General features: G+C 40.5%; 5 protein-coding genes across 5 annotated transcripts; 1 reads left to right on the top strand and 4 right to left on the bottom strand. All coding sequences in view use genetic code 12, as the record gives it.

The window, feature by feature from the left end:
- Positions 1-158: 158 nt before the first annotated feature.
- On the bottom strand, positions 159-1,364 carry PICST_36557 (predicted protein; the record flags this gene model as incomplete). Its single annotated transcript, XM_001385356.1, has 1 exon — positions 159-1,364. The coding sequence occupies one exon, from the start codon at positions 1,362-1,364 to the stop codon at positions 159-161; it is 1,206 nt and encodes a 401-aa protein (XP_001385393.2).
- Positions 1,365-1,639: 275 nt separating this feature from the next.
- Positions 1,640-3,295, top strand: SEO2 (Suppressor of Sulfoxyde Ethionine resistance; the record flags this gene model as incomplete). Its single annotated transcript, XM_001385706.1, has 1 exon — positions 1,640-3,295. A coding segment is annotated over one exon (1,656 nt), but the record flags the coding sequence as incomplete, so codon positions are not given.
- Positions 3,296-3,375: 80 nt separating this feature from the next.
- Positions 3,376-4,395, bottom strand: GRP1 (Cinnamyl-alcohol dehydrogenase Flavonol reductase/cinnamoyl-CoA reductase; the record flags this gene model as incomplete). Its single annotated transcript, XM_001385355.1, has 1 exon — positions 3,376-4,395. The coding sequence occupies one exon, from the start codon at positions 4,393-4,395 to the stop codon at positions 3,376-3,378; it is 1,020 nt and encodes a 339-aa protein (XP_001385392.1).
- A 270-nt stretch (positions 4,396-4,665) lies between these two features.
- PICST_32630 (carbohydrate metabolism, cell wall maintenance) lies at positions 4,666-6,486 on the bottom strand (the record flags this gene model as incomplete). Its single annotated transcript, XM_001385354.1, has 1 exon — positions 4,666-6,486. One exon carries the CDS (start codon positions 6,484-6,486, stop codon positions 4,666-4,668), a length of 1,821 nt encoding a protein of 606 aa, XP_001385391.2.
- A 1,420-nt stretch (positions 6,487-7,906) lies between these two features.
- PICST_78790 (predicted protein) lies at positions 7,907-9,821 on the bottom strand. Its single transcript, XM_001385353.1, has 2 exons — positions 9,057-9,821; positions 7,907-8,834 (listed from the first exon to the last, which is right to left on the bottom strand). Exons 1-2 carry the CDS (start codon positions 9,410-9,412, stop codon positions 7,973-7,975), a joined length of 1,218 nt encoding a protein of 405 aa, XP_001385390.1. The 5' UTR covers positions 9,413-9,821; the 3' UTR covers positions 7,907-7,972.
- Positions 9,822-12,940: the final 3,119 nt, after the last annotated feature.

Genomic DNA, 12,940 nt, shown 5'->3' with positions numbered 1-12,940 from the left:
TGCTGGAATTCAATTTGAAAACGGACTTATCGTGACACGCTCGGCTGAGAAACTTGCATGAGGTCAAACCTCAAAACAGGTTCAAATCCGAATCTGCTAACACTCCGCTATCTCTCCGTCTGTACGTAACTGCGAGGATGAAAGTTGGCTTAGCAACTCTAATTTGCCAATTCCGAAAATCGGTGCCACCTCTCAATGTACCTTCCGTGATACTGAAGTAGATTTCTCTCACCAGCTGCGGTTCTCCCAAGGAGCTCGCCTTTCGTAGTGTTCCAGTCATGGAATTGGATCTTTTCCCATTGCTTCAACTTATCCTCCCTGGTGTACCCCAATCTGCGTAATGCAGGAGAGTCCAAGAGCTCGGGATCCATCTCGGAGTTGTCACTTGGGTTGCAAAAGTAAATAACCACAAGCCGATTAAACCCTCTCTGATCCGCAGGAGGCTCGACCACTCTATGGAGACAAGCCTTGAAATGACCACCGCTGATGAACTCAAGCGCATCCCCAATATTGACAATCAAAGAGTCGTCGCGATGAGCAACATATCTCCACGCTCCAGTGTAGACATCCATAATCTGCAAGGCCAATATTGGCTGGGAAGTTATAAAGGTAAGCGCGCTAATATCTGAGTGCCCACGCAAGAACATCTTGTCTGTCTGCTCAAACTCTTGTTGATTCTCATATGGCCGGTACAACATAAGACGACCATGGCTGCCTGACGTATCTTCGTTTGTTCCACTTTTGTGGAAATACCGTTTCAACAAGGTACCTTCGGGAATCTTGAAAATTAAGTCAAACAATCGCAAAAGTTTGGGCAATACAACTCTATGTAAATGGTTATAATAGTCTGCCACTTCTTTGAGATGGACTTGCAACAACTCAGGGTGTGCTTCCGGAGTCTCTAAGAACGAATCATGATAAGTATCTCTGACATTATAGAAATCAATCGAGTCTCGAATTCCGTTCTTGATGGACCAGTAGCCTTTTGGCTTAAATCCCTGGCCACGCTCGGCACCTATGCTTTTAGGCTTCTCTTCTTCTTTAGTAGCGGCACTCGCCAAATACTTCAACTTTTCTTCGTATGGAATTGTAAGCAAGCTCTGACTAATAGCTCTTATATGTTCAATTCGTTCTTTAGGTATACCAAAATTGACCAAATTGAAAAAACCATATGTGGTTACAGATGATTCTAGCACCTTTGCTAAACTCTTTCTTTCGTTTAGATGTTCATCCCCTTCTTTGAATAAGGAAAGGTCTATTGCTGTTAAAACTAAAGGATTCACATCGATTTTAGTTGGCTCAGGGTCAACAAACGGACGCACATTATACTTCCTATCTAATTCCTCAGCAGATAGTGCCAGCATTGTTCGAATGGTTTTGTTTCTGGCTTTTCAACATTCATTCAAGAAAACTTGTAAAATGGCTATTTGTAATCCGAACCACTTTTATTCATGCTGCATAGATAAGAACTGTGGCTGCAAACTATAATCTTTTTCGCAATCCTTTATCAGACTATCCCTGCAGCACGTTACTAGATTCACAGCATTATAGCAAAACTAAGGGGAAGTGTAGAAAATATGTCAATATGCTGATTTGCAGATTCTTAGACCTACATGTTCTTTTCGATAATTCATAAGAGATGAAGAAACTTCCTTGGTTCATTCCTCAGTACAGAGAAGTTAACGATTACGAGAGTGAGTCTATATCGCTCCTACTGAATAAGGTAGGGGATGAAGCATCCTTGAACTCACTATCAGAGAACTCAAAAGATGTTGTTGACGAAATTGTAATTAAGGAATATCGTGATGAATCTCTTAGACCATGGTGGAAATTCTTTGACGAATATGAATACCGCCCAACTCCAGAAGCAGGTAAGAAACAAGAATGGTGGAGATTTCGTTGGTTCAGCAAAACATTATCTACAGAGGAGAGGAATTTACTTATAAAGTTAGACTTAACAGTTGGCGTATATGCTTTACTAGGTTACTGGATAAAATTTCTAGATTCTGCCAATTTGAATAATGCCTACGTTACTGGACTCAAGGAAGATATTGGTATGAAAGGAAACGATCTTATCGACACGCAAGTAATCTTCCTTGTGGGTAATATTATCTTCGAATTACCATGGTTGTTCTTGTTACCTCGTGTTTCATTGCCATATGTCCTCTTTGGAGCTGAATTAATTTGGTCTTTTTTCACTTTGATTACTTTTAAAGTGCTGACTCCGGCTATGTTGAAGGCTTTCAGATTCATAATTGGATCGGCAGAGGCTCCATTTTTCGTGATTTTTCATTACTCAGCTGCATCCTGGTACAAACCAACTGAGATAGGAACAATAGGTGCAATTTTTTACTGTGGCCAATTTATTGGTGTGCTAACATCTGGTTTCTTACAAGGAGCAGCTTCAACAATCCAAGGAAATCTTAAGGGCTGGCAGTATATGTTCATAATTGATGGTTCTATCTCTTTGTTTGTTGCAATCCTTACACTTTTCCTTCAGCCAGGAACCCCATCAAGATGCTATTCCATTTGGCTAACGGATGATGAGATTCGTTTGGGACGCAAAAGAATGAAGGAGAATGGTACCGACATGTCTCATGATGTCAAGTCTTTTTTTGATAAACAAACCTGGAAAAAGATCATAACTTCATGGCAGTTTTGGGTACTAAGCTTCCTACAAATGTTTGGTTTCAATACCAATAATACTTCAAGTGGTTCCTTCGCTTTGTGGCTAAAGAGTTTGGATCGATATTCTCCTAAGAAATTGAATGATTTGACCACCATTCCACCGGCCTTGGGGTTAATCTGGATCATGATCGTTTGCGTAGGAGCTGATATCACAGGCAAGAGGTTTGGAATGGTATTTTTCTCTTTTATTATGAATTTCATCTCGAACATCATATTGGCAGTTTGGAATGTGCCTGAATCAGCGAAGTGGGCCGGCTTTTACCTTTCATACTGGTCATGGTCCCAAAGTTCAGTATTTAATCCTTTAATTAGTGATATTCTAAGACACGACAGCAACCAGAGAGCTATTGAGTGGATGATCATATACATAATGGGTCTACAGTCCAGTGCCTGGGTTCTGAGATTGGCTTTTCCTACCGTTGATGCACCTCGATTCCTAGCTGGATTCACTACTTGTGCTGTTTTAAGTTTAGCATTCAATCTTTTGTTAATAGTTGCGTACTTCTTCTATAAAAGGGACGAGAGAAAGAGTGCCATCAAGAACGGTATCTATGTCTATAACAGTACCAAAGGAGAAACACCAGAGTTTATTCAGATGCATAAACAAACTGGGCAGTCCAAGTTCGCCAAATATAGTACAGAAGACATTGCTGTGGAAATTGATGAGTAGTGATACTAGTGTATAATCTATAATTTGCTTCTAACCTTTTGTATCTGTGTCACTGTATCAACAACAATCTTGTCTAACGTAATGAACTCCCAACCAAGTAACTTTTTCGTGGTTCTATTACTCACCTTAGCTAGGGTCTTGATGTCTTCCGATCCAGTACCTGGCTTTCCAACAGGAATCTTACCTCTCAAATTGTCAAAGTTCTTGTTCAAGATATCAACCATCATTTGAGTACTAAAGTGTCCGTTTGTCATGTACAAACGTTTGCCAATGAGATTATCATTCTCAACAGCAGCCAAATGAGCTTTGGCGACATCTCTCACATCGATGAAACCGCCCTTGTCAACATCAAAAGTGTCGTTAGGCCCCAACTTAATAAGGGAATGAATAAGTTCATTGGAAGTGTTGAGCTTTTCCTTGACTTCACTTTCAAAAGCCTGAGGACCAAACACATAGACAGGGTTAACTGAAATTATCTTGAAGCTTGGTTTCTCGTCTTCCAAGAATTTCCAGGCCAACTTTTCAGCGAAAGACTTTGCTCCATAGTAAGCTGCAATTGGGTCTTTTATTGCCTCTTCGTACGTAATGTTGTTCCAGCTGGTTTCGTCAAAAGAAAGAGCGGGATTTTGTTCGTCAACAGAAGAGTAGATGGCAGCATCTGAAGAGGTGATAATAACTTTTTCGATCTCAGGACGGAATTTCTTGATAGCATTGAGCACATTCTTGGTACCATTGATCGCTGGTATCACCAAATCATGCTCTGGATCGGTGGAATCATAGAAAAATGGCGATGCAGTGTGCAACAAATATTTAACGCCAGAATGCTTGGCGAGAGCTTCATCAAATGCGTCTGGGCTGCTAATCTCTGCCACAATTTCGTATTGGAAACGATCTCCAACATTCAAATTGGTCTTAAGAGCTTCCCCTTTCTCGATGGATCTTACCGTTCCAATGACACTATAACCATTGTCGATGAACAATTTTACGATGTGCTGTGCAATGAAGCCGGAAGCACCTGTAATAAACACTTTGGACATAATGTCGCTAGATAGAGACGAACAAGATATGGATGATAACTTTGGTAAAGAACAAGAGATTTCGTTAAATATATAGACTTTAGCCTCTGACAATTTGTGCTCATATCTTTGCCTAATCTGGGTCGATTTTATCCACCCGACGCGCGATTGAAGACTTCAATTTGCGCACTACGATAAGGTAGCTGAAGTATTTTATGCAAAATCGCTTACACGACTTTCAGTAGATATTAATTAGCTATTACAACTCTATAAAAGTTACAGATAAAAGTACTATTGCTTTTCGTTTGCTTTTCCGGTTTCGTATATCTTTCCCACGACTGGTTCATTAATGGCCCAGCCAGTGCAATGTACGAGGTTTTCATTAAGGTCGTTAAAGTAGTCCCAGGCATCTTTTCGCAAGAAGGGTAATTCTCCCATCTCCTCCACTCTGTAAGTAGCCGGGTTGTCTAGGTTTTTGTTGAGTAATTTGTGTCTATCTGCCGAAGGTTTTACGATATCGTATTCATCGCTTAACACAGGGCTATGACAAGCTCCTTTGTAGGAAAGACCACCATGCTCGTTGAATCTTGTCTTTATTTTAGGTGGTTTCGAACAGATCTCATCAGGAACCCATAGATCTATGTCTTTTTGGAAGTTATGGTGGTGGAAACTATAGTCAGACATAGAGTCAGATCCATATTTGCGTGACATGATCTGAGTCACTTTCTTTGGAATGTATGCCGATCCGCCTTCAAAATAGGTATGTCTAAGGGGTAGGATCTCATCCAAAGAATTCCAGTTCCAGTTCTTGCAATGGACCCATAGCTGAGACAAGTCTCGTCTTTCATTCTGCTCATTATTTGGAGGAACGTCACCAGTATATTGCACAGCAGAAATGTCAATGTAAAGACCACTGTTGATGTCGATGAACCTGGCATCAATGAAATTTCTACCATTTCCATATTTCAAGTACGTTGGTGCAACCACAAGATAGTATTTTCCATTTCCATAGCGTGGGTTTTCAACAATGATAGAGTTGTTGTGGTATCTTCCAAGTTTGTCGATTTGCACAATTGGCATTTGTATATCCACATCTGTATCCCATGGCATGTTAACCCCATTATATGTCCAACCAAGTAAAGAGCCATGCGCAATCCAACTGGCATAGCCAGTCGTCTCTGCAAACAGGAACCAGGCTCTGATCATGTGGTGTATAATACTCTGTCTTTCTCTGTCTCCAATGAATCTCTTAAAAAATGGATATGCTATATGATGCGATCTTCCTTGGACGACATCAGTGACGATCCATGGATATTTAAAGAACTTGTCTGCATGGTCCGACAATTCGCTTGAAGTCTGTAGAAATTCTAAGTACGTCAGTTCTTCAGAAGTTAACTTTGTTTGTGATTCTTTTTCTTGTAGCTTGAAGGTTTCAGCCTCTGGATCGAACAAAAAGTCTGCCACACTAATATCCAAGTTCGACTGCAATGCTTTAATAGGGTAGGTGGTGAAGTTCGAATGTACAACACTTTTTTCTACTTTTTTCATTTTCCTAATGAGCATCTGTTTGTTCATCTTTATAGGCTTGCTATCGTATCCCATTCTTCTCTTTCCAACTACAGGGACTTCGATCATCTCGTTGTCAGTAGTGAGGATAATTCTGTCAGGCACTTCCTTGGAACAGTACAAGTTGGCCATCCCTCTAAGTACTTTTCTATTATATGATTCCATTCGGTAGCCGTTAACTTTGGCAAAGTCTTCGATGATGTCGTCGCATTCTCCTAAGGGAAACCCCTTTCTGTACCTGTTCAAGATCCGATCGGCTGGAGACAAGTCCACCCAGTCATCCCAGTGAAAGTATATACCGTCGGGATTACCAGCACGGGACACTTGACTGTTATGTTTTATTCTATCCAGCACAAATTTGAATACTGCTCTGGTGCTGGCCCTAGGGTTAAATTTCAGATCTCCGTGCAATTTGAGAGCTGTCGATTCCAAGTACTTCTGGTCTATGCGTGTCGCTATGAACAAGTTGAGACTACATGCGGCCACCACAGCGAGGAACAACAAGGTCAAGACTTTATACTTTCTATTATGTAGTAGATGTAGCATTTTTGATATAAGCATATGGACGTAGGAAGAGTAATATATACGAAAATCTGGGAAATTGCTTAATAAATACGAAATTCACCAAAGCGGTGGAGGACGAAAAAAAAAAGTCAAGCGATGTACCTCAAAAAAAAATGGAGAAAGAATCTAAATCTTCTAGATAGCAGAAGTGTAGACGATACACAGAGAAAGAAAGATTTCAAATTCAGGTCAACGTAATCATCCTCCATATTGCATCCTTGAAAGTTCCCCGAGTCTTCGGTCGGTATAGCATTTTTGTGAGTGGCACGGCTAAGTTGAAAATGTATACAGATCCTCAAGAGTTTTGCTTCGCCTCTTTGAGTTTGTATCTAATAATTGACGGTTGTGCAGCAGCTCAATCAGGTTTCAAAGTGTAGTTGAGTATTGTGGCAGTATATCGTATGGCTACAATTCTTGGTACTCTCCTAATTTTGAAAGCGTTTCTTTTTAACACATAATTCATCTATCTTTTGGTGCCTTATTTCGCCCAGATTCTAACGTCTTGTGCTGCAAAGTGGTTGTCGTTATCTTGTTCTGCATATATAAGAGAAATCTCACTAAAAAACTATGTTCTGCACCAAGAAGGATGCAGGATTAAAACACAGATGATGTCCTGTCTGAGATTAATTTCCAGCTCCGAACAACTAACAGCTACCGGCCTCCCGATGGTGCAGGTGTACATTTTGAAGTGAAAGTGGACAATACTATTTTTGCAGAAAGTAATTTTCCAGGAAGCAATTTTCCAGAAAACAATTCGTACAGGTGATGTTAGAAGGTGTAATCTGTGTTACACTCAGCCCCTACTGTATAGATCTTCTTTAGCTAAAATTGTAATATACAGTAGCTATTAGGCACGAAAATAATGGTCACGGCTACCATTCCGGAGACGAAAAACTGGCGGCTGAAATATGTCGTGTGCTTTAGAGTCACGATCAGCAGATTCTCACTACGAAGATCTACGTAAGCGGTAAAAGTGAAATTGGCCACTTTTGTGTTGTTCTCCTCCAGATCTTACCAAAATGAGAATAATGGAAGTCATAAGTGTTTGCCGTTGTCGAATTAGAATTAGGCTATAAGTAATTACTTCCCCACCATGCATTTTGCGAAGGCGCTGTTTTGGCATCAAGTCCCAAATCCTTTTGTATATTTTTTTTGCCAGAGCAACGCTGAATTCATCGCAATATTTTTCCGCCGATTGTACCTCCTTGTGTTTTTTCTGTACGCTAGGAGAAAAATATATTTTTTATGTGCACGCGATGCGATGGTATTATTCAGTTCCGAGAACAGTAGCGGTGCCGTATCTGAATTAGCCGCCAGACCTCGGTAGGGCCCCTACCTGTCTAACGTAGTTTATCTGTCGACCCTATTACAGTAGAGCAATAGAGTTTACAATATGTATGTATTATAAGATCGATCGTAGACCGATATGCATTCGTAGATTAAAGGCGTAGGTAAATGTATTATATGTCTATGCTAAAGGATCGAAAAAGTTCTGTAAGCGGGTATTCCTGAAAACTCTCATTCCCATAGTCGATCCATTCTTGAAATCAAATCGTAGTCTAGCTTTCATGAAATCTGAATCAACTTTTTTAATTCCCCTGGGCCAACAATATAACAACGTGAAGCTGGTAATCGCATACAACATGCCAACAACCAAGTCTAAACGCCAGTGGTGGTCCAAGTAAATTGTCGCCCACCATTGTAATGCTACAAAAGATGCGGCAAGCAATTTTAGGGTTGTCCATCTCGAGTAGTACGAGACAAAGAAGAAAGCCATCACTGCCATGGCTGAATGCAAAGATGGCAAAGCTCCAAACACAATGGGTGAAGCATGGAAACCGTTGGAATTGAGATGGGTTCCCATGGCCATATCGACTCTGGTTAATCCAGCGGCATAACCAGGCAAGTCATAAGTTGCTTCCGCATCTTCGTCGTATAAGTGGATGAACCAAGGTGGAGCATTGGGGAAAAGCAAGTGGGTGCAAACACCTGCTATATTTTGCATTCCAAGTCCAAATGAAAACAATCTCAAAGCTCCAGGGGCGTGGAATACATATAACCATATGGCAGTGAATAAAGGAACAAAGAAATGAAACAAAACATAAGAAGTCCATGCAAGTAAGTCCTTAGGAGTGTTAATTGGGTCCTTGAACCAGTAGTCAATGTTAAGTAGGAACCAACTCAATGCCATAAGAATTGGTGGAGACAAGTTCCAGCAGTTTAATGGCCCGTATCCTCTGGTTTTGATAGTTCTCCATATCCTACGGTTGGTTTCTGAGGTCTGTGTAGAAATGGCATTGGACGATAAATTTTTGAAAAACTCAATCGAACTGTGATGGGTGTCGTCTTGCCAATCTCCTGGAGAATTGAAAATAGACACGTCCCCGAGATCAGACGAACTTGAATTCATATCTGTTAATTCGTATTCATTAAAATCTTCTAAATCGGAAGAAGTCTCGGACGACGATCCGACAGCTGTAGGATCGTCGGAATCGATGGAATGTCCATTATGGAGTTCATTTTTGTAAACATTGGAAAGAGCCGAATATGACTGTTCTTGCTTTTTGGAGGTGGGGGTTCTATAAAACACGTAGTAGATCAACCAAGCCCCAGACACTAAGCTCACAAGAGCTACAGTGGAGATGAGCGGATGACCGACGAAGTTGAACATATAGTCGTCAACATGCATAGCCAATGCGACGTAAATCTTAGGACGGATTTCCTTGGGTATAATTCCGGCATTCTTAAACATAAGTAACCAAATAAAGACTGGTGAAAAGTTGAGCCAGAAGTTTAGCACTAGCTGGAAAACGGTACGGCCGTTTAATCCGGACCAGAAAATTCTGTTTAGCAACTGGAAAACGAATAGGAACGGCTTTAGGGCGTACTTTAGGAATAGGACAGACATTTTTAGATACAATGAGTAAAGGACACAGGTAAATGTTCAAGAAGAGAAAATGGAGTAATCTATATGCCTTTGCCGAAATAAAATGGAAATGTTCTGGGTAAAGTTCAGTGTAAAATCAAATCTATATGAACAGTTTTGTTCCCACTATGTTAACACTCTTATGACCAAATCAGCGAAAAAAGGTGATTGGCCAACAACAGACAACACTTAACTTTTGCAGGGCAAAGATGGAAGCTATAGCGAAAGTCCGTGTTCAGAGTTGGAAACACAGATGTCAAATTCACAAGATATGAAAATTAGCTAACGGAACCTATATAGATTTGGCAAATTGGTACGGAGCCTCTAAGGATGAGGTCGACTGGCAAGTCGGCGCAAGTACTGGTTGAGTTGCGAGCACAAGTGGGGACAACGATGCAAATCAGAAGAAATGAAACCACTAAATCACAGAGAAAGAACGGCCGAAAGAAAAAGTGATGGTAATTTATCTGAATTGTCACTAGAGTTGACAAGTTGTCCTTCTTAGGGGTATTTACAAAAATAGAGGGCTCAGCCTATTATATGGCAAAATGTGTACTCAGAGACGCACTACATATAAATTCAAAAACCAGTAGAAATTTTTACTGGTTTTGTCGATTACAAAAAAACAAAGAAATGAAAAGCCTAAATTCACAAACTATAACACTAAAGCGCTACTGATTAAGGTGTCAGGAAGTTTGGCCCCGCTTTGTGTCCCATACCTTATACCCTCATACCCTAAAACATTGCTGGAGAAGAAAGGTTGGTCTGCAGATGGAGAGCAAAAAGTTTTTCGTGCATAATTCAGCGCACTACGTCATCCGATCGAAAGCAAAAAAAGATATTTCTGCCGGAGCTAGCTCTCTATTTCCTTTCATTCCGACAGAGTAATCCAGGCCCAGATGAATTCTGAAGATAGCCAGCTTCGGCTCGGGTATACTCAAGAACTTTCCCTGAATTCGCTTTCTTATGGAACGTCGAAATAGCCCAAATGTCCATAAAGTCAATTACTGGACACCGTATCGACTATCGGTTCTCTATTCCACTATCCGAACCGCAGTAGAGTTTTATCATGCGTCTTTCGGTTTTTACTTTGCAGCACTTAGTCAGAACAGTATTCAGGACAATTTTGCCACGTAGCGCCAGATTGATCCTCTCTTCGGGCTGTGGGAATCTCCTGCCTTCTTTCATAACCTGCGAAGTTCTAGTGCTGGATATGGCAATGTCGGTACTTGTATTGCAACTTCCCAAAAGCTGGGGAAGGTTCGGTTAGAAGTCACACCACATTTAGTTTTATCGCATTCCTTTAGGGCGCAAATCTTGGCCCCACTTTATGAGGAGTTACAACTTGTAGCGCGCAATACCTGGACGCTTCTTGAATTAATCTTTTTTTCCTATTCCGAGCTGTTGGCAGACGGAGAAATAGGTACCTTCACTATTGAAGCTTGGCTCTGAGGTGGCGAAGGAAGAAAGTGCAAATTGACATATGTCTGCTTCTGCTGGTTATGCACGCGGACTTACATCTCGTTGCTTCTTCTGTAGAGTTTTCCTTTGAGTCTCCAGCTATTTTTGTGAGGGTGAAATTCCTCACGCAAATAAACTTTCCAGTCACACGAATTGTAGCTGGTGTATACACAACATAGGGGCATTGTCAAGCAGGTTTGTGTAGAGCAACATGAAAGCAAAGGCTGAGAATGTTCTTTTTAGGTTCAATCACCCCTGATTAGTCCACCAGATGCTGATCAATTTGTATAATCCAAATAGCGGATATCTCCAACTGTTAGCTGGGCAGCGCAGGACATCGCATACCAAGGGTAGTAATATATAAGCACTTCTGAAGAAATGAGTTGGCTGAAAATGTCGTACACTACAGAATTAACAACAAGACTGAACAAACAAGACTTGTACCAGACCAATTTCGCTAGCAGCAAACAATGATGTCGTCAACTGTGAAGAACATTGTCGTTACTTTCGATATCGTCGTCTCTTAGAATAGATAAAAATGACGTTCTATGCAAGACTGCAAGCCTAACATTCTAAATTTGTAATTAATTTTCACGAAGTTCCCCTAATCATGGACACTATCTTCGATATATTGTAAGATGAAAACCTGCTCAATAGCAATTAATTGCTCCACGAGTTCTTCTGAAAACAAAGATATAAGTGAAGCTGGAAATGACATTGTGCTTGACGCTACCACAAAGTGTTTGCAATAAGATTCAATAATGATACTTTTTGCTTGTCTAGGAAAATGTATAGCGACTTTTTTTAGAGACGTGATAATAATTGAGTTCCGGATATGCCATTTGATTCTACCCTCGGTTGCCACTACATTTGGCGCTACTGCAAATCGCTCTTTGTTATGACTTTGTTGATCCTACAACTGGAACATGTACATCCTTCCTGAATTCTGTGCACAATATGCTAAGTAAGCCTCGCATGAACTGTACGGCTCCGTTGACCAATGCAGAATAGAGGAAAACTATCCGCATATGTAGATTCGCGACACAAGAGGAAAGATTAGTCGCCTTGTTAAGATGCTACTGCAGGCTTGATAACAAAACATAGCTCAAAGCCTTGCCTTACGCGCCTAGCACACTAAAACTCTTTCCAATAAGCACTTCGGAAATTGTCGTGGTTGAAATATAGAATGGTATCTTATTCAATGATTTCTTTAGAGCAGCAAATATCTAGTACTGCACATCCAAACGTACGATATTGTACACTACGAATAGTATCTTGACTAGGATACAAAGAGGCAATAAAATGAAGAGCGTTATATTCTAAATAGTCTAATATTTCTACAACAGCTAATCAGCTTTGTACATACGTACAACACAAAATAGGATTCTTGCTGCTCTAGACCAAAAAGACTTTACTACTATTATAAGGATATTGTCTGTTTTCCTTTGGTGTTCTTTTGTACCTTAAATACCTATTGTAGAATTTCTTCTTGGTCTCGGCAATAGAGTTGACCCTGTTGTAGACGTATTGAAGGAAGTCAAATTTCTAAATTTCCATGGTTGATGCTCAGAGATATGCTACAAAGTATCCATTCAATAATGCATGGACTACGAAAAAAACTATTTTGATTTTGATTGTTCTTAAGGTCTACTTTCACCAAGAATTTGAACAAATTCTGAAAAAGTTTGATGATTTTTATTTTCTAAAATTCATGAAAGAATCGTCAAGATGCTTTGATACTCGATTTTTGATTATGTCCTTTGATTATGTCCACAAATCATTTACATAATATGCATAATCCCTTATCGAGCAGATTGTTTGAGCTATTCAGCCGTGTGCAATTTCCCGGTGTTGGTCCGGGACAGAGCAGTTGCAAAATCGCGAAGGTACCAGAAAACAGGACCCGAGCTCGGCCGGCCACTGCAACAATTAACCCTTTCGGGCTCTGAGAAAACACGTTTCGCTTTTTGCGAGCAGAGTCCATCAAATCCAGCAGCCAGAAGTTGTACCCTGTTTCAACCACCGGACTCTTCCAAGTTCTTCCGACGC

This window comes from Scheffersomyces stipitis, chromosome 6 (assembly GCF_000209165.1).
Source record: "Scheffersomyces stipitis CBS 6054 chromosome 6, complete sequence".
Taxonomy (NCBI): domain Eukaryota; kingdom Fungi; phylum Ascomycota; class Pichiomycetes; order Serinales; family Debaryomycetaceae; genus Scheffersomyces; species Scheffersomyces stipitis.
Note: the sequence above shows the minus strand (reverse complement) of the source record. Positions and strands in the feature narration are given on the sequence as shown.